This window comes from Amblyomma maculatum, chromosome 5, assembly GCF_055883805.1.
Source record: "Amblyomma maculatum isolate TAMU_Amacu chromosome 5, ASM5588380v1, whole genome shotgun sequence".
In the NCBI taxonomy this organism is placed as follows: domain Eukaryota; kingdom Metazoa; phylum Arthropoda; class Arachnida; order Ixodida; family Ixodidae; genus Amblyomma; species Amblyomma maculatum.
Window position 1 is genome coordinate 108,568,834 of NC_139348.1, and position 24,297 is coordinate 108,593,130.

Here is a 24,297-nt window from a genome sequence, read left to right on the forward strand (position 1 = left end):
CTGTCGTCAAAAAAGCTGCGACCCGTGTTGATGCGCCTACTTATGTCATGTCATGTTTGCCTCAATTGAAGCAGCACTGTCTTCTATGCTTTTCAATTTCCTACCTGGCAACGTTCGTGGAACTGCAGGGCTTTTTTCTATCCGCACTGTGACCATTAAGATGAATAGCCAGCTTAAAGAAACTACTGCTTGAGCTGCCTGTGACGTGTATTTTTTGTTGGTGTGCTTTATCACTGTATTTGTTTGGTTGCTGTAATAAAGCATGAATATGAAAACCATACTTGCCGTACACTGTATTGCAAACTGTGCACTTGAGCCTGTGCTTTGTGCATCATACCTTGTACTCAAAAGTAGTAGCACCAGTATTTCCACAAAGGTTTCCCCTACGAATCATGCATGATTGCATTCTTAGCCAGCCAAGATAAGCCAGCGTCTGAAAGTGTTGCTGCCTTTCTATGCTGCCTTCTTTGCCAGTAACTTTCATTGGGTTCCGAATTGCACATTACCAAGGCCATAACTAGCAGGAACTCGAGCACATTTGACTGGAAAAGGTTGGTGCGCACTGAAAGGCAACCTTCATGAGATACCGGCTTGAAAAGGCGGGTTCTTTAAAAAGACCACTTTAAAATTCGCGCTAAAAACATACGTATGCGTGACGTCATTCAACGTCACTCATACGTAGTTGCCCCCCAATATGGCGGTGCCCATGAGCCGCCATTTTTTGGACCAATGGGAGCCTATGGAACCTTCGCTACCATTGTACATATACCTTGCAATGACCACCAACGCTATCATTATTTCCACACCTCGTTCGTTTCTCGCGAAGGCATGGCTAGCATGGCGAAGGGAGCAGGCGCGGTGTAAAGTGTTTTTTGTGAGGTTTGATGCACCGCGTTATTCTCAGTCACAATGGGAGACATATTTTGTCTCATTATACTGGAAAGCGGCAGCAGACGGAAGCTCAGGCTTCATACTGGCACCTACGACGAACTGCTAGGTAGCCTAGCCGGCATCGTTGAAGTCTCCAATAACACCCTGGTAGGCTCACACCATTGCACCCCTTTTATTCGCAGTTCGAGTGGTGTTGACTCTGTTACAGAGCGTATTCGCCCGGCTCGGTGTTCTCTTGTCTAGTATTCCGCAAATGTTCACAAAGTCACTGTTCAGATGCCCCCGATTTGTGGATGTTAGCGTACCGCTGTGGCGGTGGGTCCAAACATGCCTTCAGTCAAATCGTGGCACCAATGCACGCCCGACCGCGCGCGCGTGCGCATGTGTTTGCGAGCTGTTTGTGGGCAAGCTGCTGCTCCTAAGAAATAACGCGAAGTGCAACATGGCTGCAGTGGAAAGCCCATGTGTTGGCTATGGTGATCTTTTTGGAAACTGTCATGCAAAATCTTTTTTTTTTTTTTTTTTGATGGGATTGCTGAAGTTACTCTAAGTCAAGCATCTAAACTCAAATTCGAGGCGAAGACAGAACAAGCAAGACGTCTTTTTCTTGCTGTTTGAATATGATTAACAAAGACCAGCTCACCCAGCTTTCAGTTCTTCTAATTGCTAAATGCCTCAGACATTCTCTAAGCGGCAAAATAAGAAGCCTAGCATTTGGGCAGCATGTGTTCCCTGCAGCTGCAGATTTTATACAGAAAACTCCAAAGGTTACTTTTCTATAGAGAAAACTTTTACAAGTTGTGAAAGAATAACTACAGATTGCAATCATTGGTGTCTGAATATATATATATATATATATATATATATATATATATATATATATATATATATATATATATATATATATATATATATATGCACTGCAGCGTACATACTATGTACTGCGTATATTCTATGTTTATATATTTTTTTTTTCTGTTAGGTGCAGATATTTGACACTGATTTAGATGACTTTGTGGACCTCCTGCCTGGTGACATAGTGCCAAATAAGGCAAAGCTACGTGTCATTCAGAAAGCTTCCTCAGCTTGGTGTGAGCAAGTTGGTAATGCTGTTCTGTCTAGTCCACAGCCTCAGCCTATGTAAGTAGTCATCTAGCATGGATCCCTTTTATGTATGTTAGTGTTGTGAAGGGTGTCTTATGAATGGATAAGGCACATGTACTTGTGTTGAGTTTTACCCCATTTTTTTGCCTTCCCTTTTAAATTCACTTCTTGTTTACAGCCCTTCAGTCAGAGAGAAATCAGCTTTTTGGATGTGATACTCGACCCCCTCACCACTTGTGCCTTTGTTTCAAGTTCTACATTCCATTTGTTACAAAAGTTTCGAGGTCAGAGTACCTGGTTGTTTGACTGTGAGGTTGAACTGTGAATGCTAATTTGGCTGCTGAAGTGTTGGGGAGAAATTCTGTTAATGCTGTAGAAACAGAATTGAAAGAAACCATTTTTCGAACAGACCACATGTTTTTCGGATGCAAACATGGTTTTTGAGCAAAGAAAAACAGTGCATGGTGAGAAATATTGGATGCTTTATTTAGTGCAGATTAGAGGAGTTATCTTTATGTGTGACAGAAAGTTTAGATTTTAAATCATAATCGGCCAATACTTTTTTTCTTCTACTTCTGTTTTCATCAGTTAAGTGTAGGGGTGTGGGTTTAAAGCTTAGTTTATACCACAGCTAGAGCATCCTTGGTTTCCTTTTTTTTATTTTTCAAGTATAGCTGGGGGCAAAGCAATAGTTAGTGCAGCTTAGCTCTAGAGCTACTGTAGTGTGCAGGGTATAAATGTAATGATGCATTTAGGATGCTTAGACCCAATCTTTAAATTGGCTGCTGTGGGCACCATTGATTTACTATAAGAAAGGCACATCTCAAATGGTGTACATTTGTATGTACGGCCTGCTTGTACATCTATGAGGTCCTGGCCTAGTGCAGAGCCATATAGGCTCATTTTAAGTAGAGGCCACTGTTCATGTTCTAAAGATTACTGGATAGCATGGGCATATCCATGTGCAAACATTAAAAAATAGCATCATGTGCTATGCTCTGACAACCATGCCTGAATGCCATTCTTTACTTTTAAATAGGCTGCTGTCATATCAGGATTATTTTAATCATAGTGTTCAGGCATTGCCATTATGGAACTATGTGAATGATTTTTCTGGCTACTTTCCAGGCTGCAAATTGTCAGTGCATCTTCTATGGCAGTCCCCCAGCTTGTCGAGCAAAAAAGACAGGAGCCTACGGTCTTTCCATCATGGTAAGCTTTTAGTAAATATAGTAAGGTATCTAACGAGACCTGTGCACTGAAACCTGTGTATGAGTTGTTTGCTTTGCCTGTTCATCTCTGTAATTAAGCTCATTTTTCTTTTTCTCGTTTATGGAGTAACATCAGAGGGCCCCTGGAATGTTTTCTCTCTAATCAGACTGAACATTTTGGGCATAGAGGCAATATCCAATGGACATTTTGTCACAAAAAAGTTGTTGTGTCTACTGTGCTAAGATTAGTGAAGTCCTTTTATACTGTGGCATTGCCCATCTCATGCACATTGACAGTTTTATGTTATGCTGCAACATAAGTGTTGTTCTCACATACATTCATCACTCACTTCCTCCAGACACCTAGCACCACGTAGAGGGAAAGAAGCGAGCTAACAGGAATAGAACAAGGAGAGGAAGATGACAATATCATGAGTTCTCTTGTCCATGGTTCTAAGAGGAGAAGAGCCTTTGGTTTCAGTGGCTGCGAGCTAGAAGAAAACACTGCTTCGTGTATTGTAGCTGATTATTACATGATGTAGTGTAATCTAATTATGCATTAAAAGGGTAGCTGTTGTTTATGTAGAGAATCCATGGCTTACTGTGCCCATCAAATTATTATGCAAATACAAATGTTGAGCCAGTTAATTCGCAAAGTGGGTCCGGCTGGCCATGTTCTGTCCTAGCTTGCTGAGTGCGGGCACACTTTATTCTTTTGAGCCTGTCATTTGTACCTCACTCTAAGCACAGAACTGTAACCACTATACTGTGTGTGAGCTTTCAACCAAACCTTCAGCTGATTTTTGTCTCCTCTGAGTTGCTTGCTCTACTTGCTCTGCTTAGGTTTTCTACTTATTCAAAAAAGGTTGAAGTGTCAGCTGCATAAGAAACAGATTGCTTTCTGTAAGAGCAGTGGCTACAAAAACTAATCGTAAAATTTCGCAAGGCCGCTTAAAATTTCAGTACATGTACTGTTGCAGCATTAGCAGGGGATAGTTGTTGAACTTTATGAATTCAAGGCATCAGTATGTGTGCACAAAATGAACATTGTTTGATTATCAGAAATTCTTCAGTTTGCAGGTTTTAACTCTCTCAACAGTTAGCATTAATGAATCAACACTTCCTTTCCATTTCTGCAATGTAGAGGCCACTCGTGATGGACTTCGGGAAGGTCACAACCTTTATCCAACTTCTTCATAGCCTGCAAGTTGTCTTGTTTAGTCAAATAATTAGAGTCATGAATGGAAGGTTCAAATTTGTTTGTGATACTATGTCCTTCTATGGTGGCACACTTTCATGTAGTCACTCCAATGCAGAGTTGGTAGGTGGAGTGCTACTTAATTATGAATGTGTAACTCATTTTGTCACTGTCACGAACTTGCAATGACGGTTATGCACACTTCGAGTTGCGTACAAAGAGCCTGGTTGTTATGGCATCAGGTTTATTGCAAATTCCATTAATCAATCATGAGTGGAATATTGGGTCTATACTGGAGAAAGTGAGTCTAGCCTGAAGCTACTTAGCCCTGATCAGACATCAAAAAACAGAAAACAAAACATGCTCGGATGCAAAGCTTGCACGCACAACCAGTTATAAAAACTTACTGTAATTTTGCCTGCCAAACCTTTCTCTTGGGGATGCGTCGAGATGAAAAAGAGAAGCTGTTTCTTCCTTAATATATTAAGTGCTTTGTATTTTATTGCACCAAAAATAAGACGCAATACTGGAAATGTGTATGCACAGCCCTTTATCCAAGCACCTGTGTGCTGCAGTGGAATTTTAGCTATTGATATATTGAGCCGCTTGTGAGGCAGTTTATTAGGGATTTTTATTTGGTTTGTTCGAGATCAGGAAACATTCTTTCAGAAAACGTCCTGTATGGGAGTTGGGCCTCAATATCATTGCTTTGTCTTGCTCTCTGAGGTACTTAAATCACTATCCGAACTGATTAGGGGCATGGCTGTTCACTTTGGTGGTGCCGCATCAGCAGTGTAAACAAATGCACGGATTTATTCGACAAAATTTCCGACCATTCTGAAAACCTGGCAGGCTTGGCATGGCTATTCCAAAAGTCGGAGGGCAATGTCTTTGATGTGGTATTGTATGGTGGTATGGCGGTAACACCCCACAGTAACATATTGTATGGTGGTAACACCCCACAGTGACTCAGGCTATGGGAGACGCCATAGTGGGGGGCTCTGGATTAATGTCTGTAAACTTAGTTGGTTCTCTTTAACATGCAGTGACATTACACAGTGCATGGATGCCTTGTGTTTTGCCTGTATAAAAATGTGGCTGCTGTTGATGGGATCAAACAGAGGTCCTGAGGCGCGCTGCGCGACTGAAACCACACAACAGTGACTGCACAACAATTGCTTTAAAACAAACATTGGAACACTCCAACGTGATGTAGATTCGTTGATAGAAACACATTTTCTGCTACAAAGCAACATATGATCGACCATTGCCATGTGCCTTGAGTTTCTATAGTGTGTGACAGGCTGAGATTCTCCGTTTGGAAAAACATATTTTTTTATCATCTCTATCTCTGCAGCACTTCAGGGTTGGACGTTTCAATGGACACATCAGCTGGCGAAGCTTTGTTGGACGCAGCTGATGCGGGAGACGACGAAACCATAGACTTTGACGGAGACACTTTAGACTGGATGACGTAAGTTATTGTGTTTAATACTGGCTTCAATGATTTGGTTTTTAGAGCTTTAATGGCGGTATATTGAGTTAGTATTTTGCTGCCAGCTTTTTTTTTATTTGTGAGGCTACTGTGGGATATCATAAGATACTGTTAGGAGCACGTTAATGGGAATGGCCAGGGCTTCTGGTGCTTCTTAAAGCATTTCCTTTGCTTGCACCGAGTACCTAAAGCTGCCATGGAAAACCATTTGTGATTTTTTTTTATATAATTGTGAGGGAGCTGTGCAATATTGTATGGTATTTTTGTGAACATACAGATAGCAGTGGTCTACGCTTTCGATGCATAGCAAAGTTTTTCTTCTGATGTTTGTACTGTGGTCACGAGTAATTAAAGCTGCCGTTGCAAACTGATAAGCTGCAATTTTGAAAATAATTAGTGAAAAACTAAAATCCTGCTCGTCAAGGATCTGCAAATACATTGATTGTTATGGGGCATTTATACAGTGTGTGAAAAAATTACGTTTGAAAGCTCTTTCCCAGAAATGTTCTGAAATTTCTAGTCCCACTTAAAGGGGAGTTTGTGCATTTGAAAAAGCCCCCAAAAATGAAAAAACAGTATTGCAACCAGCAGCTAGCTCTCTTCACTAGCATGTTGTGATCATGTTAATACTTCCTTTTTTGTTTTGTTTTTTCAGTTAGAGCTAACGGTTAGGTTAGGGTTAAGTTGCACTGCCATGCACTTGCAGCTTATGATGACGAAGTCCACATACAGCAGAATACAGATTCCACTAGGTCATGAAAGGTGGTGTTATGATTTTTGATTCATGTGTATATAATCCAAAAACGTGCATTAATACGTTCACACTAGAATGTATTCGGCTGATGGAATTGCTTTATAACCGCGCGTCACTGCTGAGAGTCTGTGCTGCAATCAGCAGGAGTAGCGTGCTGGGGAGAGCAGTCAGGATAGTGAAAACTCTGCCTATTGTACGCAATGTGCATTGGTCATAGAATATATTGTGCAGAAATTCACACCAACCGTGATCATGTTATTCAAGATTCCACTGTGCTGCCTTCGTTGGTGTCATAAGCTTGAATTGCACGGCAGAAAACTGAATGCGTCATGTTCGGTTCTGAAATTCTCACCCCAAAAACTTCTTTTGCTTGCAAAGCGCACCTCAGCCGAGTCACAGTAGGTTGAACAACAAAATTTCTCTAAGAACAAAAGTAGGATGGAGTTGTCTTCAGTGCTCCTGACAGTGAAACGTGCCGTTAAGACTATGTAGCCATGGAACGGAGCTTACACACTGATAAATAAGTTTAACTGAAACAAACCTCTGCGATTTTTTGCTAAAGTAGGTTTAGGTCCAATTCTAGACTTCTTGCCATCTCAAATGGCAGTCCTTGCAGTTACAAGAGCAGTTAAGGGTGGGCACCCTTGGTTGCCTTCTTCTGGCTTTGCGATACATATGGCAGGAAATACAATTTCATTATTCTTACTTACTTGCACCAAATGTAGTCATTTTAGCACATTTCCTTTTTGGGGCATTTGAAAGTAGACCTTAGCTTCATTGTGCAAGTGCAGATAAACAACGTGAATGCCGTGCAGAACAGTCCATGTGCACAAATATTTTGTATCTTTTAAAAAATCTCTATACCAACAAAAATGTGGCTCTTCCCATAAGGCTGTTCTTGTCTATAAAGCTATTTTTGTGCATGCATGCAGCAACTGGTGTCTGCCTTTGTGAGACCCGTCGCTTTTTCGTACTCCCGTGTACAAACAAAGTGCAGTGTTCGCGTTACACTCGATTCGTGGAAGCGGGCCATTCAGCCGCAGTTGCCTGGTACAGACAGGAGCAACGCTGGCGGGGCTTGCTCAAAGCAGCGTGCCTGCAATGGCGTCTGCCGTAATCAGCTTGCTGAATGTGTTGCTTGGATGTCATGTGGCCAAGCGCTTGCTCTTGAGGCAGCAAGGGAACTGTTTTTTGGAAAATCATTCATGTCACCATGGAAACGCAGGACAATAAAGTTCTATAAAATGGGGTATAGTGATCGTTGGTGCAGCACTAGTTTCACTACTGTGGGAAGGGGTGGTAAGGTCACTTCGTGATCTATCTCCTACGTTGTCACATGCACTGAACAGCTACCTTTCGGCTCCTGTCTCAGGTTCTGCCATTGCTGTTCTGCTGTTTTGTAAAGTTGATTCCTCCAATAAGGTATTCCCAGGCTTGGGCTCGTTTGTTTCTTGTGGCGGTTGTACTGAATTTACTAAACGAGGCCCTGGCTTTTTCACCGTTCCTTGGCGCCAGGTCGTCTTGAACGTTACGCCGGGCACATGTGACGTTCAAGAGCTAGGTTATGCATCTGTCTGGCGAAATACGAGCAGTGAATATTGCCCAGCAATTGAAAGCCATGAATGCCAGTTGTTGCACGTTCCTCATTACGTAATAAAGTTATCAAAATGTTCGGTAAGGCTGGAAAGCAGTTGAGCCTCATTTAAAGGTGACTGCAGCTTATAACAACAAAACAAATTATTTCTTGATGGATTTACATGAAATTCCTTCAGCATGTGTCAAATAACATTATAACAACTCTCATGAACTGCCAGGGTTCTATCTGAGCAGCATTGCTTTCTGCCATTTCACCATTTATTTTTCTCCTGACCCTTGGGAAAAGCTTGGAGGCCTAACAAAGTGTGGTCGAAGACTGTTTTGTTTCAACATTTAGTGTGTTCCTACAGACACGCTACAGGTCAAGAGGTGCTTCAAATTTTCTCTTGGCGAGACACAAAGTTCCGGTTTTGGATATTTCCGATGCACGGGAAGGAAATTTTATTCAAGAAATGTAAAATTTATAAATTTGAAAAAGAATGAATGCATTTACCTGCAAAACAGTTCTAGGAGCAAAAAAGAAAAGAAACGCAGATCAAAATACGTGGAACAGTCGTGAAGACATCTGTCGCAGAAGATGAGCATCCAGTCATAAAAACAGAACTGGGAAAAGGGTCATTCTGTCGAGCGTTTCCTGATGATCAGTGCCACCCATTTGTGAAACAATTTGCTTAGAGGTTTTCCCAGTGGATTTCAGCATTGAAGTTTTATGATAGCACATAGGAAACGGAGTTTACGAGAAAACAGAGTGACTTAAAAAAATTATATATATATATTACTGGCCAATATTTTTTTTTTTTTTTTTTTTGTAATTTCAAAGCCGCGTTGCTTCATGCAGATGCCTTATATCTGGAGAGAAGCCTAGCCTTGTTTTTTATATTTGGATGAGACCATGTTTGGAATAAATGCTGAGCTTAAAGCTTCGTATACGTGCAAGCAGGCCCAGGCGTTCTGTTATCAAAACCTTTAATTTTTTTCAATTTTGTACTAAGCTTTGCTCACCAATTTTGTTCAGCAATCAGAGGCAACACTTGCTGCTCAGTAACGCTCTTGCATGTGTAATGCACACTTTGTGAAGTAAACACGGCATTGCTCTTGCTTTGTAGTTGTGTCTACATTTTCTTTTTTTTCTTTTTCAGTGGAGACGAACAGCAAGAGAATGAAAGTGCCGGCGCAGTGGTCGAAGATGGCGGATCTGGAGACAGTGGGGATGCATTCAGGTATGTGCACCACTGTCACAATATGTGAAGCTTGTATGTAGCATATAATTAGGGCTGCTCTAGCTTCAGTCTCTGGTTTCATTTGATTGTTTCTAAATTTCTGTATTGAGAATTATGCTCTATTTGTTTCTAGCTTTCATTTGGGCAAAAATTGGGTGAAAACGACTGCAATCCAGGTTTCTTTTAGGTGATGCCTTGTTTTCATCAGAAATCACGCTTTGTTAACGCTGGACCTTTTGTTGAGCACCGGGTGCCATATTTCTTGCTGCTACTTTCATTCATGATGCTGAAATGGCAGGTTGCTTACCAAACCAAATATTTTTGTATTCTGGTTCGTTACGCTGAGTATCTAATTATTCAGCTGCGTCGCCATCCCCGTGTGCAGCACTTCTGCATCTCGTTACGCCTCTCTGCTCTTGCTTGTATACTCTCGGAAACATTCAATAATACAGCAACTGTTTCATATGCTCAACTGTAGCCTTGATAACGGATGTCACCGGCTTGCGGCCCAAAATGTGACCAGAGCAATGCCAGTCAGACGTTCAGTCAGGTCCTGTATTGTCTCGCCTCTATAACATACCGTATTTACTCACGTATAACCTGCCAATGCATATAGCCTGCACTCCTTACTTCGAACTCCGCGAAAAAAAACTCATCGCGTATAACCCGCACACTCATCTGAAAAAAAAAAAAAAGAGAGAGAGAGAGAGCACTAGAAAGATACAATTGCACACTCGGTGATCATTTCATATTCAGAACATTTATTCAAACAAACGTCACTGATTGTCAGATTCTCAACCGTCGCTGCTCTCACCGCTACCATCCGAGGCTTCATCGCCACTCTCAAACATGTAGTCGTCCTCGGAGTTCTCAGGACCATCCAAGCTGCTACTGACGGAAAATTTTTGAAGCACTTACGCACCAAGTAGGCCGGTATCGCTTTCCACGCGTTTGCGATCCACTGGCAGAGCAGTGGAGTATCGGGCCTTCGCACGCGTCCCGCCATTGTGAGGGCATAAAGGCCATCAGCTGGCTGACCAAAGCTTGACCAGTGGTGTGGAGAATAAACAGACTATGCTATTGATGCGGACTTGGCTATGCCCTTTTATTGGTTTTGTCGGCTTGACAAGCGTATGACGACGGGATGGCGGACTACCCGCGCATTGCCATGTAGCCATCGCCCTCCCACCCCCCCTCGGGAAAAATTTAGCAGATAGCCCGCACCCTCACTTTTTAAATACATTTTTTCAAATTTTGGTGAGGGTTATACGCGAGTAAATACAGTACTGTATGAACTTATCCCCTAATAATTAGGCCACACTCTGGGCATGAGGCATTTAAAAAGGTTCAAAGTCACCAATGTCCCGCTTTCCTCAAAGAGATGCACAAGAAGTCTGCCAGTTTCTGCGCTTTATGTTCTGGCTAAGTACATTTTCTTGAAGATAGGATTTTGGCTGTACTATATTTGGTTTAACCCTAATTTGTGAGAATATAGTAAAACTGTTTTTTCCTGTCATGTGCATAACTTATGGTTTTATACAGGGTTCATTACGTCAGCAATATAATACTATATCGTGAGAGACTTATTGCAATGGTTAGGTGGCTAAAGTTCCCAGCTGCTCAGTGGACACGAGGTCGTGGTATCATATCTCAGTTGTGATGGAGGTGTATTGCAAAATTCGCTGTGTGCCTGCGACTCAATAGTGTGCTTCGGTTGTGAGGAGAGAATTTAATGTGAAGCTGCCACAGAACAAAAAGATGTTCTCTTGTCTTCTCTTGTCTTTTGAACAGGAAAGGTCGCAACCATGCTGGTCTCATGTTTTTGTGGCAAAACGGCCTTGCAGGGCTTGGGCTTGATATGTATGGTAACCGGTCCATAGGAAAGACATGTCTACTGGACTTCTGATGGTAGTAATGATAGTAATAATAGCAGAGGGGGGACATCTTTGCAAAGTGTTTTTGCATAGTATGATGCAGCAACCGAAAATTTGTGCTGTAATTACAGGTTTCACCATAACGGGGATCAACATTTTAATGTTTCACTCTAACGGGTCAGCGGCATCAAAATTCTTGCACCTGCAATTTTGTACTTGGTCGGGCATCTCATACTATATGTCAGACCACGGCCGGTCTCGAGGGAGAGAGCGCGCGCTCTTTCTTACGGCCTTCTCAATCGCCGCGTGAACAATGGGAACTTTTCTCCTTGAGTCACGCTGTCCGCCGCCGCAAGGGGCGCGACCTGCTCACTGTTCGCTCCGCATCTGCTTCAGTGGCGGCGGGTGGCTTTTGCCTGGTTTCGCGCTGTCGCCCGCGGGTTTCGTGGTGAGTGCAGCCCCTGAATGAAAAATTACACAAGGTAGATGCTGCAGCGGCATCTCGTCAGCGTGCTACGCACGTGAATGGAGTCTTTATATTAAAAAACACTGTAGCTCAGCAAACGCTTGACAAGCATATATATGACATGTATTGCGGCATGGTATCTACTTTTGTTCATTTTAATCTTAATTTTTTCCCAAGCTTGTACAAGAAGATGAATAAAAAAAGTGAATGAGCAGTGATCACATCGAAGCTTCTTCAAGGCAAACATAACAGCAACAATGGCAAAACCGTCTTTCAGCGCTAGATGAGAAACGTAACACCGAAGATGAAAATAATTTTATAAAAATGTAATGTAAGTTGCACAATGCTTACATGACATAAAGTATTAGTATAACGTCAGAGTAAACGCTTTTAAGTTCTGTTTTCAATTTTGCTATAATTTATAGACCAGCAAACGTTTTATGTTGTATTATAAACATTATTTGAATTTTGCAAATAAACGTTGGTTTAATGAAATGTTTACATGATATCATGATTATTTCATGAAAACAACAGGAAATCTATTTCAAGCACTAATTCCTAGCAATATTTTCATTCTTTTTCTAGTATGTTTTTGAACTAATAGTTCCGTAACTATCTGTGCAGTAATGCCTGCCTTAGAGAGCAATCGCTGCCCCATTATTTTGGTAGAATGCTTTACTTATTACACATGCGCCACTGTTACTCAAGGGACACTCCTCAATAATGGATATAAAAGTTTTTCTCTGTGCTATTTATTCAGATGTGACTATAGGAGTTGTATGTCGCGCTGTATTGCGCGCCTAGGCACCTAGTGTCGACACCGACGAAATCATTTCAGCTCTGCCGCAATCAGTAACCGAGGAACTGAAAGAAGTGATGGTATCTCCTGTCATCCCATTACCCACTGTCACGTATTCTGGTTTAGCTTACGTCGCTGGGTACATTGTGAAGTTAATCAATGACTTCGGGTGTGACGCTTGTGCTATCCTTCTTGAAACCAGCGAAAGAAGCAGCCCCATGTACACTATTCTGCGAGGACAAGATTCTAGCGGACCGCATTATCCAAAACCAGAGTTTGTAGCCTTCTTGGACAAGGTTGTGTCTCTTTTTGAAAAAGCTGTCGTGCACCTACCATACACAAATGTCCTTGAAGTCCTACAAATCTTAATCCAGCCAGCACTTGAGGACTCACCTTGGCTGAGTTGTCCGGAAGGCATTGACAATAGCCATGCTATAAGGTCCGCTTCTTTAATATGTGAGAAATTTCTCAGAATATACTTCTTGTCAATTATGCTAAGAAGGTGACAGACAGGAACGAAAGGCCAGCTCCTTATGTGCACAAACCGTCCAGAAAGTTTTTGAGACTTTAATTTTCTAGCCGCATGTACCATTTTGATTAATGAGTGCAATGTGTTAACTTTGAAGGACATTTTTTTTATTGCTTGCTGCTCTTTTCAATTATGCATATCTGCTTACGCCCATTTCCTCGATTAAATGTCGTTTTTTTTTTATCACTGTAGTATTAAACTATGACTGTCTACGTGTGTGTCATTCGCGAGACTACGTATACATCTGCTGTCTTTCAACCTACTGATTTGTTTTAAATGAAGCTAGAACAGCCCACTTCACTAGACAACTGAAATTTTAACTGTATGCGTAAATGTTTGATCCTTACTCTGAATCTGAGACGTGCTATGAATTTTCGTCAGTGCCTCTTTTGCTTTATAAACGAAAACTGCAACGGTTGACAGAATATCCACCGAACAGTTTGCCATGCACTAGCGTCAGGTCGCGTTATACCAGCTTACAGCTTTCAAAGGCACACTGCATAAAATGGTACATATAGTTTTGTGAAAAATTTAGGGGCAAAAAGTGTTGATGTAGTGCACCCGAAACTTCATTCGACCGTGCGCGACAGCACTGACGAAGGCGCGTGCGCACGCGCATTATTGACTATTTTATTGCTCATACACGATAAATCAGACGCTGATTACGGCTTCTTCCTATAAGCCATAAGGGGTGAAATATCAGTACCTGCCGGTTGCAACCGATGCGGGCGGAGCGAAGAGCGAGCGCGCGTTTCCCTTGCGCGTGAACGGCTGTAGCGGAGGAGCAGCAGTGGGGCGGTGGCGACCCCACCGAGGCGCGGCGGGCGGTGGAAACAGACCCCATCGGAGAGGCCGCAAGAGAAGAGAAACGCGCTCTCCCTCGAGACCGGCCATGGTCAGACGTATTGATGCAGGTGTCTTGAGTTTTGAGATGCTCCCGTCTGTCCCACTGGTACCTGAGAACAGGAACTGATGTGGCACGCCAATCTTGAACAGCATATCACTGAATTCCATGATTTATGTGAGTTTCCCTGCCACCCCCTCCTTTTCGCACCAAACAATACAAGCTGACTACAAACTCTTCATGGTTCCTGCAGGAGGTTGTCGCAGATGCCTGAAGTGCTGCGTGCAATGCTGCCAAGGGCCGGCGCTGGCAACAGCTTGGGAGACGTGTCCGTGATGGACATTGTACCTGCACGGGAGGAGGATCCTAATGACTATCTCAAATTCGTCCTGCCTTCGTTCGGCACTTGGTGCGACATCATCCTGCGGAGGAACGGCCCAATAACAATGAGGATAAGGCGGCACATCATCAACACCCTTTTCAAGGCCTGCTTCAAGATTACTCTGTGAGTGGCATCAGTTTTTGCTCTCCCCTCCTCGTGAGAAGTGCTTTTTGGTTACGCGATGAGAAGCGAAGGTTTCTTCAGTATGTGCCGCTCGATGCATTCCTCAAGGGTCACTGAGGACAAATTGTAGTAGGCTGCCAACTTGGGCTTTTCCTTTGAGATGGAAATTGAACCCTCGGACTTGTGCCACATGTTCCAAGTTTTGCCTCTACTGTGTTAATTCTAAAGCCTGTTTAACTCGAATATTTTTTCATGTTCCTGGGACCTTGAAATAACGAGTTTTCAGAAATGCAATAGCAGTCATTTGATATATTTTTTTTTTGCATGCCTGTATGGCTGGGCCGCACTGCTATCCACTTACAGTAGGTGGTCACAAAACCAGTGCGGTGGCCTCATGCCAGAGCATCTGCCTCACGTTCAGTAGGCGCTAGTTAAATGTTGCGGTAAAGCTCTTCATTGCCTTGTGCTTTGTTGTCTCACTGCTTGTCCCAGGAGGCCTCCTAAACCTTAAAAGATTTTGTCAACACTGCTAAGAGGTTTTATTCTTAACCCATTCACTTCTGAAGATAACAGTGCTCTGTCCTCGTTTAATATTTAGTCAAATTTTGACATAATGAACCTGGATATAGCAAAATATTGGCCATGTCAAACTCTTCTGGAAATGTTTCTGACAAGCACTTTTTTTTTGTATGTCGAAACCGGTTGTTGCTAAAATAGATAATCGAACTTCCCAACGTGAAGCAGTGAAGACGAATATTCGAGAATGTCTGAGGAGTGACCACTGCATTTTAGAAGTTTCCATTGGACTCCGCATACATGGCCGCAAAAAGAAAGGCCTCTACAGTACAAAATAGCACCAGATTTGTAGGAGACTGAAATGGATATTCGGCAGCCGGGCATGTAGCAAGCCTGGCAAAGCATACAGAATTATTAGATAAGATGGTTTTAGACGAGCACAGTCGAAAACACCACCTGTGCATCACAAAGACGCCATATTTATTCGATTTTAAGCACACCCTTTTTTTTCACAATTGCGATGCCGAATGAGAGGGGGGGGTGCTTAGATTTAAAAAATCTCAAATATGCCCCCCCCCCCCCCTGGCATTTCCACGTCAATATCTTGACGAGTCGGGCACGAGAGCGAGCATTTTATTTGGCCAAAAAGCTTGCCAAACATCTTTTGGTAAATGGGATCACATTTCACTTGAAGTTCAAACTATGCCTGCCCTCTTCAAACTCATTCTGACTTCCATTATGGCTGTCAAACATCTGACAGCAAAAAGAGCAACTTGAGCCCACGATGCCTGCAAAACCTGCTGAGCTCTTTCGAATGGCCGTCGATTCCAGGCCAACGGGGCAACATGCTGAGTGTTATCAGTGTCGCTCTCGGTTGGCTGTTGGCGTTGTGTACCGCCAGCTGACGTATAATGTCAGAATGCAGCAACAACAGAAGCTGGAGATGGTGCCGTAGACTGCGCACCATCTCGGGACTTGGAGGGCTTCGGCTCGTTGACTGCTTGAGCAAGCACACTGGCAGCCTTATGTGCATGAGGGGGTGCTTAGAATCGTGTAAATAAGGTACTAGATGTAAAATAAGGTACTAGATGTGAAATAAGGTAGATGTGAAAATAAGGTAGATATGAATGTATGCAAAGCATTCTCACTATGGTCATGACTTGGCATCATCTTAGGCACCTTGGACCCAGACACAGCCAAAGCTGAGCATCATCACCAAATGATGCATGCTCTTTCATCAAAAGAGAGGACATCGATAAACTTCCAACAAGTGAACTTCAAAATCACTAAATAGGCTCCCAGGTTCCAGACACGACACCAGTAGAATACTAGGGCAAGCCCAGTTCTGATTTGGATGCTCCAGTCCTTGAAGTCGAGCAGCCATAGCAGCCACTTTCAAACTTCGCATCGTCGCGGCTGTAGTAGTGGATGGTGCCCATAATGAGACCTTCCGCAACCTGGACGATCAGTTTGACTAAATATGTGAACAGTTGCTGAGAAAGAAGTAAAGTTCCACAGCAATAAAAGAATGCCACATTGGACTTCATAGCAAATCCTAGAGAGCCCGTGAAGCTTGAAAAACCTTCATTCCACCTTCTTGACCTCATGCATAGGCAAACTCATGCAGCAGGTGGTGTAAGTTCTCAATGTCTGTATGATGGACCGATACCTATTCCCATCCTCCATGTTAGGTTTCCGCCCACATCTTTCCGCATAGGATATTCTTCTTCAGCTTAAATATAAAGTTTTCTTTCCACCTGGGTCAGTTTTCTCCAAGTACAGCAGCATATTGGGAATTGACCTCACGAAAGCATTGGTAATCTCAACCATTGGGATGTAGGAAAGTGAAGTTTCTAGTTCAGGAACATCAATCCTCACGCATCCCTCTGGGCAGGTGAGCGATCTTTTTCCCCTTTTTATTCAGCATGGCACTTTGTTGGCTCCTCAAGTAGCTCAACAAACTTCCTGGGTTCCGCCATGGTTTGTATGTGGGCGTCATCATATTGTGAGTGTTGACTATAGAAGCATGTCCCAGCTCAACATCAAGCAAGTGGACATCAAACTGTATTTGCATATGCCCCCCTCCCCCCTTTTTATAAATAAAAAGCTAGGGAAGGGAAGAAGCCTAGAAAGAACCACTCCTCCTACGCTCTCAATCTACCCATTGATATCGAACTGATTCCTGAGGTGGACTACACCAGAATAATGGGCCTCAATTTTCCAAAACAGACGTTCTGTGACGACCAATCAGACTGCCTGCCCCATAAAGAGGATTGCAGATAGGCACAGTGGCATGAAAGAACATGATCTGTTGAGTCTGATCCAAGCTTTTGTGCTCAGCTGCTTGGTATACATCGCCCTGGGCGTCAAGAAGCAACAGCTTGCAAAATAAAAGTGACGTTGAAATGTGGTGAGACTGCCTCTCAGAGGGCCGACAGCCAGGATAAAAGAAATATGCTGCAATACCTTACGAGCATAAGGTCAAGCATAATTTGAAGAATGTCGCACAGTGGTGTGGGCTGGATGTTGTGTATCTGCTTCCATAAAGATGGCCAGCTTGCGTGTACATTTCCGAAGAAAATTGAAAGCGTGACAATTTTCACGTAGCCCTTCACGTAACCGTAGAAGTCGTGATTTTTTTCTCTGTGTGCATGCCGAGGTTAACAAATTTCCGTTTTCCTTTATGCTTGTCGCAGAGACAGGAAGGTGTGTGAACATTTCAAAAGAACATTTTAACCGTCTGTCTTCTGACGAGTATTCCTACTTCTGAAAGCGAAAGCAGAATTGCGGGCATGTGGAAAAGATAAAATGCCTTCCGCTTCTACATAAGACCAATATTTATGCTAGCATATGGATCTTTGTATCCGACAGCTGTTCAGTGCGTATAAACAACAAAAAAGCATGTATGTGTTAGTGATTCTTCTGTCACGCTTCCTGATTGTGAGGTGTGCTTTCTGGACACGAAGCAGTGACAGTGATGAATTGACAGCCTTGAGCACGTGATCTTCTTCACTTAATGTATGTTATCTTTCACTTAGTAAAATTCTGTGCTCACATCCCGTTCACTTCTGTTTCGGTTGTCTATGTTTTCTAGCCCAGCTTGCTTCTTTACTACAGTATGTTCCTATAGCTTGAGTTGTGGTGTTCGGAAATTGGACAGTTTGCAAGGAAATATTCATCAGAGTAGTGCATTTGGCTGCTTTTCATAGCTGCATATTCTGCCATAAGCGACTGAACAGGAAAAAAAAGGAAACACAATGAAATATGTCAAGAGCGCAGCAAATGCTGCTTCGCACCTGACGCGCCTCTGACTGTTTGGGGATTTTTCACAAACAAGAAATATTTTTTCTTGCTCTAGGTTTGTGAATAGTCTCAAGAGCTAGATGAAATGAATTTCTCGCCTCCAGCTTTGCCAGTTGCAGTTAAAGCTGACTCTTTCCAGCAACTAAGGTTTGTGGACAAAACAGCGAAAATGAATCGGTTAAAGACAGTTTCCTCAGCGATAAATATTACGTGCCTCGTCACGTAACAAATGTCGACAGGGCACTAAAACTAAAGCCCCGTAAAATAATTTTAATAAGACGAAAATAATTACCCATTCTTGTGGTAATGCAAACGTCTGCAACAGCTGAGACAGTGCAAATTGCCAACACCAATCTGAATGTTTGTTAACCCTGGGTCAGGGTGCCGTTTACTGAGGGTGTTGGACTACACTGGTGCAGTAAGCAGTCAAAGCATATGGAGGCAGAGAGGGGTGTATGGGGTTAGGGAGTACGCATGGAGTCACAGGTTTGAGTGTTGCCACACCTTTGACAGGAAACATGGCGTTGACGTCTGTTGTAAAAGTCTTCAGTGTCCCTCTAACAGTCGCAGTGTTTTCGCGTCTTTTTCGTATGACATAGTTTTGAAGAAAGGCTTTTTTCCTACAAGGCCTTTACATGGAAGAACAAAATGAAAAATGGAAGCATTTGTTGGGCGAACACAGGCTGTTCTCACGGACATAAATGACTCTCAAAATTCATAGTAGTGCTGTTCACCCTTATCATATGCATCAAAGGAGTGCAAAGATTCACTTGAGTGTAATTTTTCAACTTGTACATTGCTGTGCAGGTACCCTACCCGGCGACTCTACAGGAATGCGATTGACTCACTAGTTTTCAAATACCCGCACCTGATCTCTGGGCCAAATGACTGGGTGAGGTGCTGCTTGGGCTTTACATTTCCAGCCTTTTGGTGGATGCGTTACGAGCATTTTCGAACTGTGAATAACACGGCACCCCTCAGGTTTTCGAGACTACCTTATTTACTTGCTTATTGAGCAAGCAAGTACAGCAGCCCATGAATGTTTTTTCTCTCCCTCTCTCTTTTCTTTTTTTTAACGAGGTAGCATTAGCGTTCCTGTCGCATCGAAACTCTGCCACTGTCAGAAATGAAATTTCTGATTGGTCGAGATAGAGGTAAATGATAGAGGTAAAGATAGAGGTAAAGAGAAGTCACCGTATGCCGCATTGTTAGCTGATTGCCACACTGAAACAACATATTGCCGTATGCGCTTGCTTGGGGTTTGATTTTTGGTAAAGGTTTTCAGTTAGCTGGGGGACTAGGTTAGGGGTGGCATGAGCTGAAAGGCTGCAGGATAAAACGTTATGCAGCAGTTTTAGGTTCGATTCTGTGGCCAAGTTTCTCAATTAGTTTTATGGCATAACACAGTTCATAAAGAGGTACCGTAAAAACCCGTGTATAACAGTATGGACCGAAATAAAATATGAGGTGAAATTTTATAGAGGCGAAGTGGAAAAAAAAAGTTTTACCTGCGTATAATACGAGTGACGAAAGCTCAACGAAGACATTTATTCAAATCGCATCCCGTATTTCACTTCAATCATTTTCATCTTCAGCAGCGCTTTCTTCGGACATTTCTTTGTCAGACAAATCATCCCAAAGGTACTCACCTTTTGTGCCATTGAGGGCGTTCGAGATGCCGCACTTCTTAAAAGAACGATGCTAAAGATCTTCTGGGACGGTCGCCCACACGTCCACGATCCATTTGCACAGCTGCCCGGTCGGCGTCACTGCAGACTCACCTGAATGCGTCCACTCTGCATAGCACCACTTGGCTGCATCCTTAAAAAGTTTGTTTGCACAAACATCAAGGGGCTGTAGCTTTGATGTTATTCGACCCAGAATCACGAGTTCAGTGCCGCAGTCGCATAGCAGCCTCTTCACTAAGTCGGCCAAATGGCAACAAAACACATCCAGCACAAGGATGGACAGCAGAGACAACCGTGCATCAGGTAGCCTACACCACACGGACTTTCATTCATCCACCCTTTCTCACAACATCTCACGATGATATTTTTTGACAGCTCCTCACCTTTCGGCATTATTTTCCTCTTGAAGATCACGTAAGGCGGGAGCTTGCGGCCATCTGCGGTGCACAAAAACATGACTGTAACCCGCGTCTTCTCATTGCCGATGGACCGGACGCTAACTTTAGACCCCTTCTCGTGCACGGTGAGGGGCAATGGCATGTCCAGGTAAACCGGCGTCTCATCGGCATTGCCTATTTGGCCCAACAGAAAGTTCTTTGACTTGCGCAAAGAAATAACATGGTGCTGAAAACCTGCAAGCAGGTCTTCGAATGCTTCAGGCAGCTTCTATGCGATCGAGGTGCGCTGGCGTAGTGAAAAGCCAGCGCGGCACATGTAGCGATGGATCCAGTGTTTGCTCACTTTGAAGGCAGAGTGCGGTACCCATTTCTCTTTTGAAAACTCCCTAGCTTTTGCCTGCATAAGCTCCACACTCACAGGTAGATGCATGGTTTGCTGTTACCGTACGAACTTCGTCAAGCCAACTTCAACTTCTGGGAATGCGCCATTCTTCAGGCAATGAAAGCTTCGTCGCGTTTCGCTCCACGCGAAAAGGGCTTCTTTTTGTTGTTGCCATTCACAAATGCTTCCCTCGACGGCACCAAACTGCCTCCCGGCCACACTGTTGCCGATATTCTCCGCAGTTAAAATCACTTTTTGCTTGAAAGCAGCCGAGTACTGTTTCTGAGACCCTGACATCTTGCTCCCTAAAAAATATTCACTTCACGAAACATGGCTTACATGCGAGCACTTGTGTTGTCAACAGGCACATGGCACATTTAACGGATCAACAAAGAAACAACATCGTGACGTCGTTTTTGTTGAGAGTAACTAAGCTAAGCCGTAGCCACACTGCAGTAACGAAACCAAAAGTTCGAGCAATTTTAAAATTTTTGTTTGAATCCGCAAATACTATGAAGTGGAAATTTCGGACGCTAATTATGGGGAAAGAAACCTCATATTATACGCGGGTTTTTACGGTACTCCACCTAAAGTTAAGTTTGTCACTGTCGATCTTTGTATTGCACATCCTGTCGCATGTGGGTGATAGCCTTTAACACCCTTTTGCAAAGGTGCTTTTCTTTGAGGAAAACATGTTTCACATACATGAAGAGCAATATGTACAGTACACACAGCTGATGGCACAAAGGGGTCCGCCCCACTTCATTTTGTGGAAGCAAACTAAGAGTACATGAATTTCTTCTTGGTGTTTCTTTTCAATGAATGCTTGCAGCAACGCTGGTGCTTTGCCCTGAGGAGCAAGTTCAAGAACACACGGAGAAGGTTTCCAGAGACTGCAGTCAAGCGGGTTGATGCAGAGACCAGAGAGAGCCCAAAGGGAGGTCGAAAAGAGGGCCGGAAGCGGACACTTGATGACGTCAAGCATGCCCTAGCAACTAAGCGGCTTGCGGTGAGTACAGAGCTGCAAATTTACCGGTGCGGACAAAAGTAAACGGAGCATGCTATTTCCTTCAAAAATTTTTCGCGCGTTGCATAATTGAAACTTGCAGTCGTGGTATCTGTGAACCAGTAGTAGATGCCAGTGTGCTTCGACTTGGACAAATAATGTTTTCTTATCTAGAAAAACGGCAGGCGGGATTGTAATTTGAACAGAAAAGTGTGCTCTGTTTATTTATGTCTGCACCTGTACATCCTGTTTCAAAAGAGTGTCAACATCAGACTTCGGTTGCATGTTGTTTTTTTTTGTTAACAATGCATAAGGTATATTACTCTATATGGTTGAGCTAAATGACCTATAATTGAATTTTTTTTCCCGAGTTTTACAGCCAAGCGATGTCATAGCTATCGCTTGGCTGTAAAAGGATGTTATGTCCTGTCATTTCCTAGATCAGCTGAGTCTCAGACACCAGTCAGCGTATTTTGTGGGAAAGTGTATGCTCAAATGACACTCATATAAACATTCCGCAGATTCTTCGAATAAACATGTTGTCTATTTTCTGCATGAAATCCTAAAATGCATCAAGTCCCAAGCATGACAACAGGACAAGGGGTGGGGTGGGTGGGGGAGTATAGGGGCCCTCTAAATGTTTTTTGAACAGGACCCTCGTCGGTGGTAATCTGGCCTCTGTCCTACACTTGAGTTGGTTATGGTGGTAATGGTGAAGTCAGAGCTTTTTTTCCTTCTCTATGTAGCTTTCCGACATTGACGAGCGACTGAACACGGACGGCACGCCCGAATGTAGTGACGGGCCGGCCGAGCCTGGCAACTTGGAAGCCGCGCCATTCCAAGCAAAGTCTGAAAGGGTGGACGAAGAGGAGGAGCAGTACAGTTGTCCTGACATCTCTGACGCCGTCTCGGATGTTGAAGACGAAGACAATCATGCCACTGTTGCTGGCTTGCTTAGCATGTGCACTGGCGAGGCTGCAGCAAAGGCGCTCGCCGAGTCGCCACCAAGCAGACAGAAGAGTGCTGGGAAACCACATGAGGAAGCGAAAGAGAGGTAGTTCACCTCATTACACAATGGTTGAACTATTGGGCATAGAATTTTTCTTTTTCGATTTTTGCTAGTCTGTCGTGCTTATTTCATTCTGCACTAGGAGCACTGGTACTCAGTGAGTGCTTATTTTGCCCTAAAAGGAAAAATGTTGAAGAGGAGCAAGAAAAAATGAATACTATTTGTACTCAGAAAGCTATGTGGGTTTTGTGGATGTGTATCACGGTAATGTTGGGGTTCTCCTGTTGGGCTGCTTAGATAGAGTGGAGAGAACATTTTGTTCATTGGGCCGATTCTTTATGTCCCCTGAGCACCTCCATTTTTTTTCATCGAATTTTAGATTACACTGTAAGTTTGATCATGAATGTTTCAAAATAATGGCTATATTGAATGCGCAGGTTATCCCTGTGAAAAATCTTGTGTAAAAGTGCCGAAAATTCTAATAGTATATCGAGCTGAAATTTTGTTCATCTTTCGACACATCGAGCTGTATGCTGTACTCCTGCAACTATACTGCATTTCCTAATAGTTTGTGATGGGTACCACAGTTGAACCCGGATATGTCGAACTCGAAGGGGATCATGAAATAGTTTGATATAATGATAATGCAATATACAGAAATCGGCTTGAGACGCCACTTGCGATCGGGAAAATTGATACCATATTTGTTGCGTAATCGACCCACTCGCATAATGAACCAACCCTCCACTTTTGCTGGCAAGAATTTGAAAAAACAAAAACAAAAAAAAGCTAGTCAGGGCGCGTCCCTCTGTTTCGGCCATCACATCAACAGCTCAATTATTGGCAGCATTTCAAGATGCTACGCAGCGATAATGTCACGGCGTGTTTATATTTTGACTATACTTTTGATGTTAGCTCTTGTGGCGGTGAGCGAACTTGGCAGAGTGTCCGTGATGGCTTGCTTGCACAAGCCTGGTTCGATTTATTATGCCTGCTTGGGACGGGCGGAGTCCACTGCCACAAAATTGTTGGAAAGCGTGGCAGCTGTAAATGTCATTTGAAGCGAACAATGCACAATGCTAAAAGCCAGTTTCATGATTGCAGCTGACCGCGTGCTTTCGTTGATTCATAGATCCAAGGATGGATGGAAAAAATTCTGCCGCTTCTTAACATCCGCAGCCGCCATAGCTTACGCTACGCCTCACGTTCAGCACGACGACAGAAGACACGCATCGCACATCATCCGGTGTGCACAGAGGGCTCACAACACACACTACAGAAAGTGTCCAACATTCTGTCAGTGTCTACGGGCTGAGCTGGCTTGTCGGCGCATGCGTAGTGCATGCTGCTTCGAACGAAGACAAGGAAAGAAAGAGGAAGGGAGAACGAAAGCTCGGCAGAATGAGAACACCCTTGCACTTCGCTCTATTGTGTTGTTTCCCCTCTCCTGAACACCACGACTGCATTGACTGCGTCTGCTCTGTGCTGGGTCTGCCAAGGTATGGTCCT

The 24,297-nt window shown here is 43.4% G+C and overlaps 1 protein-coding gene across 2 annotated transcripts in view; it reads left to right on the forward strand.

Annotated features, from left to right (window-relative positions):
• Positions 1 to 779: 779 nt before the first annotated feature.
• LOC146189193 (uncharacterized) overlaps positions 780 to 24,297 on the forward strand; it is a 49,557-nt gene continuing 26,039 nt past the window's right edge. For both annotated transcript variants that reach the window (XM_084604077.1, XM_084604078.1), the window contains exons 1-9: positions 780 to 1,038; positions 1,874 to 2,031; positions 3,124 to 3,207; positions 5,762 to 5,878; positions 9,389 to 9,469; positions 14,235 to 14,486; positions 19,113 to 19,197; positions 21,606 to 21,782; positions 22,526 to 22,833. In XM_084604077.1, coding sequence (XP_084460203.1) covers positions 910 to 1,038; positions 1,874 to 2,031; positions 3,124 to 3,207; positions 5,762 to 5,878; positions 9,389 to 9,469; positions 14,235 to 14,486; positions 19,113 to 19,197; positions 21,606 to 21,782; positions 22,526 to 22,833 — 1,391 coding nt within the window. In that variant the 5' untranslated portion in view covers positions 780 to 909. The remainder of the gene's footprint in view (positions 1,039 to 1,873; positions 2,032 to 3,123; positions 3,208 to 5,761; positions 5,879 to 9,388; positions 9,470 to 14,234; positions 14,487 to 19,112; positions 19,198 to 21,605; positions 21,783 to 22,525; positions 22,834 to 24,297) is intronic.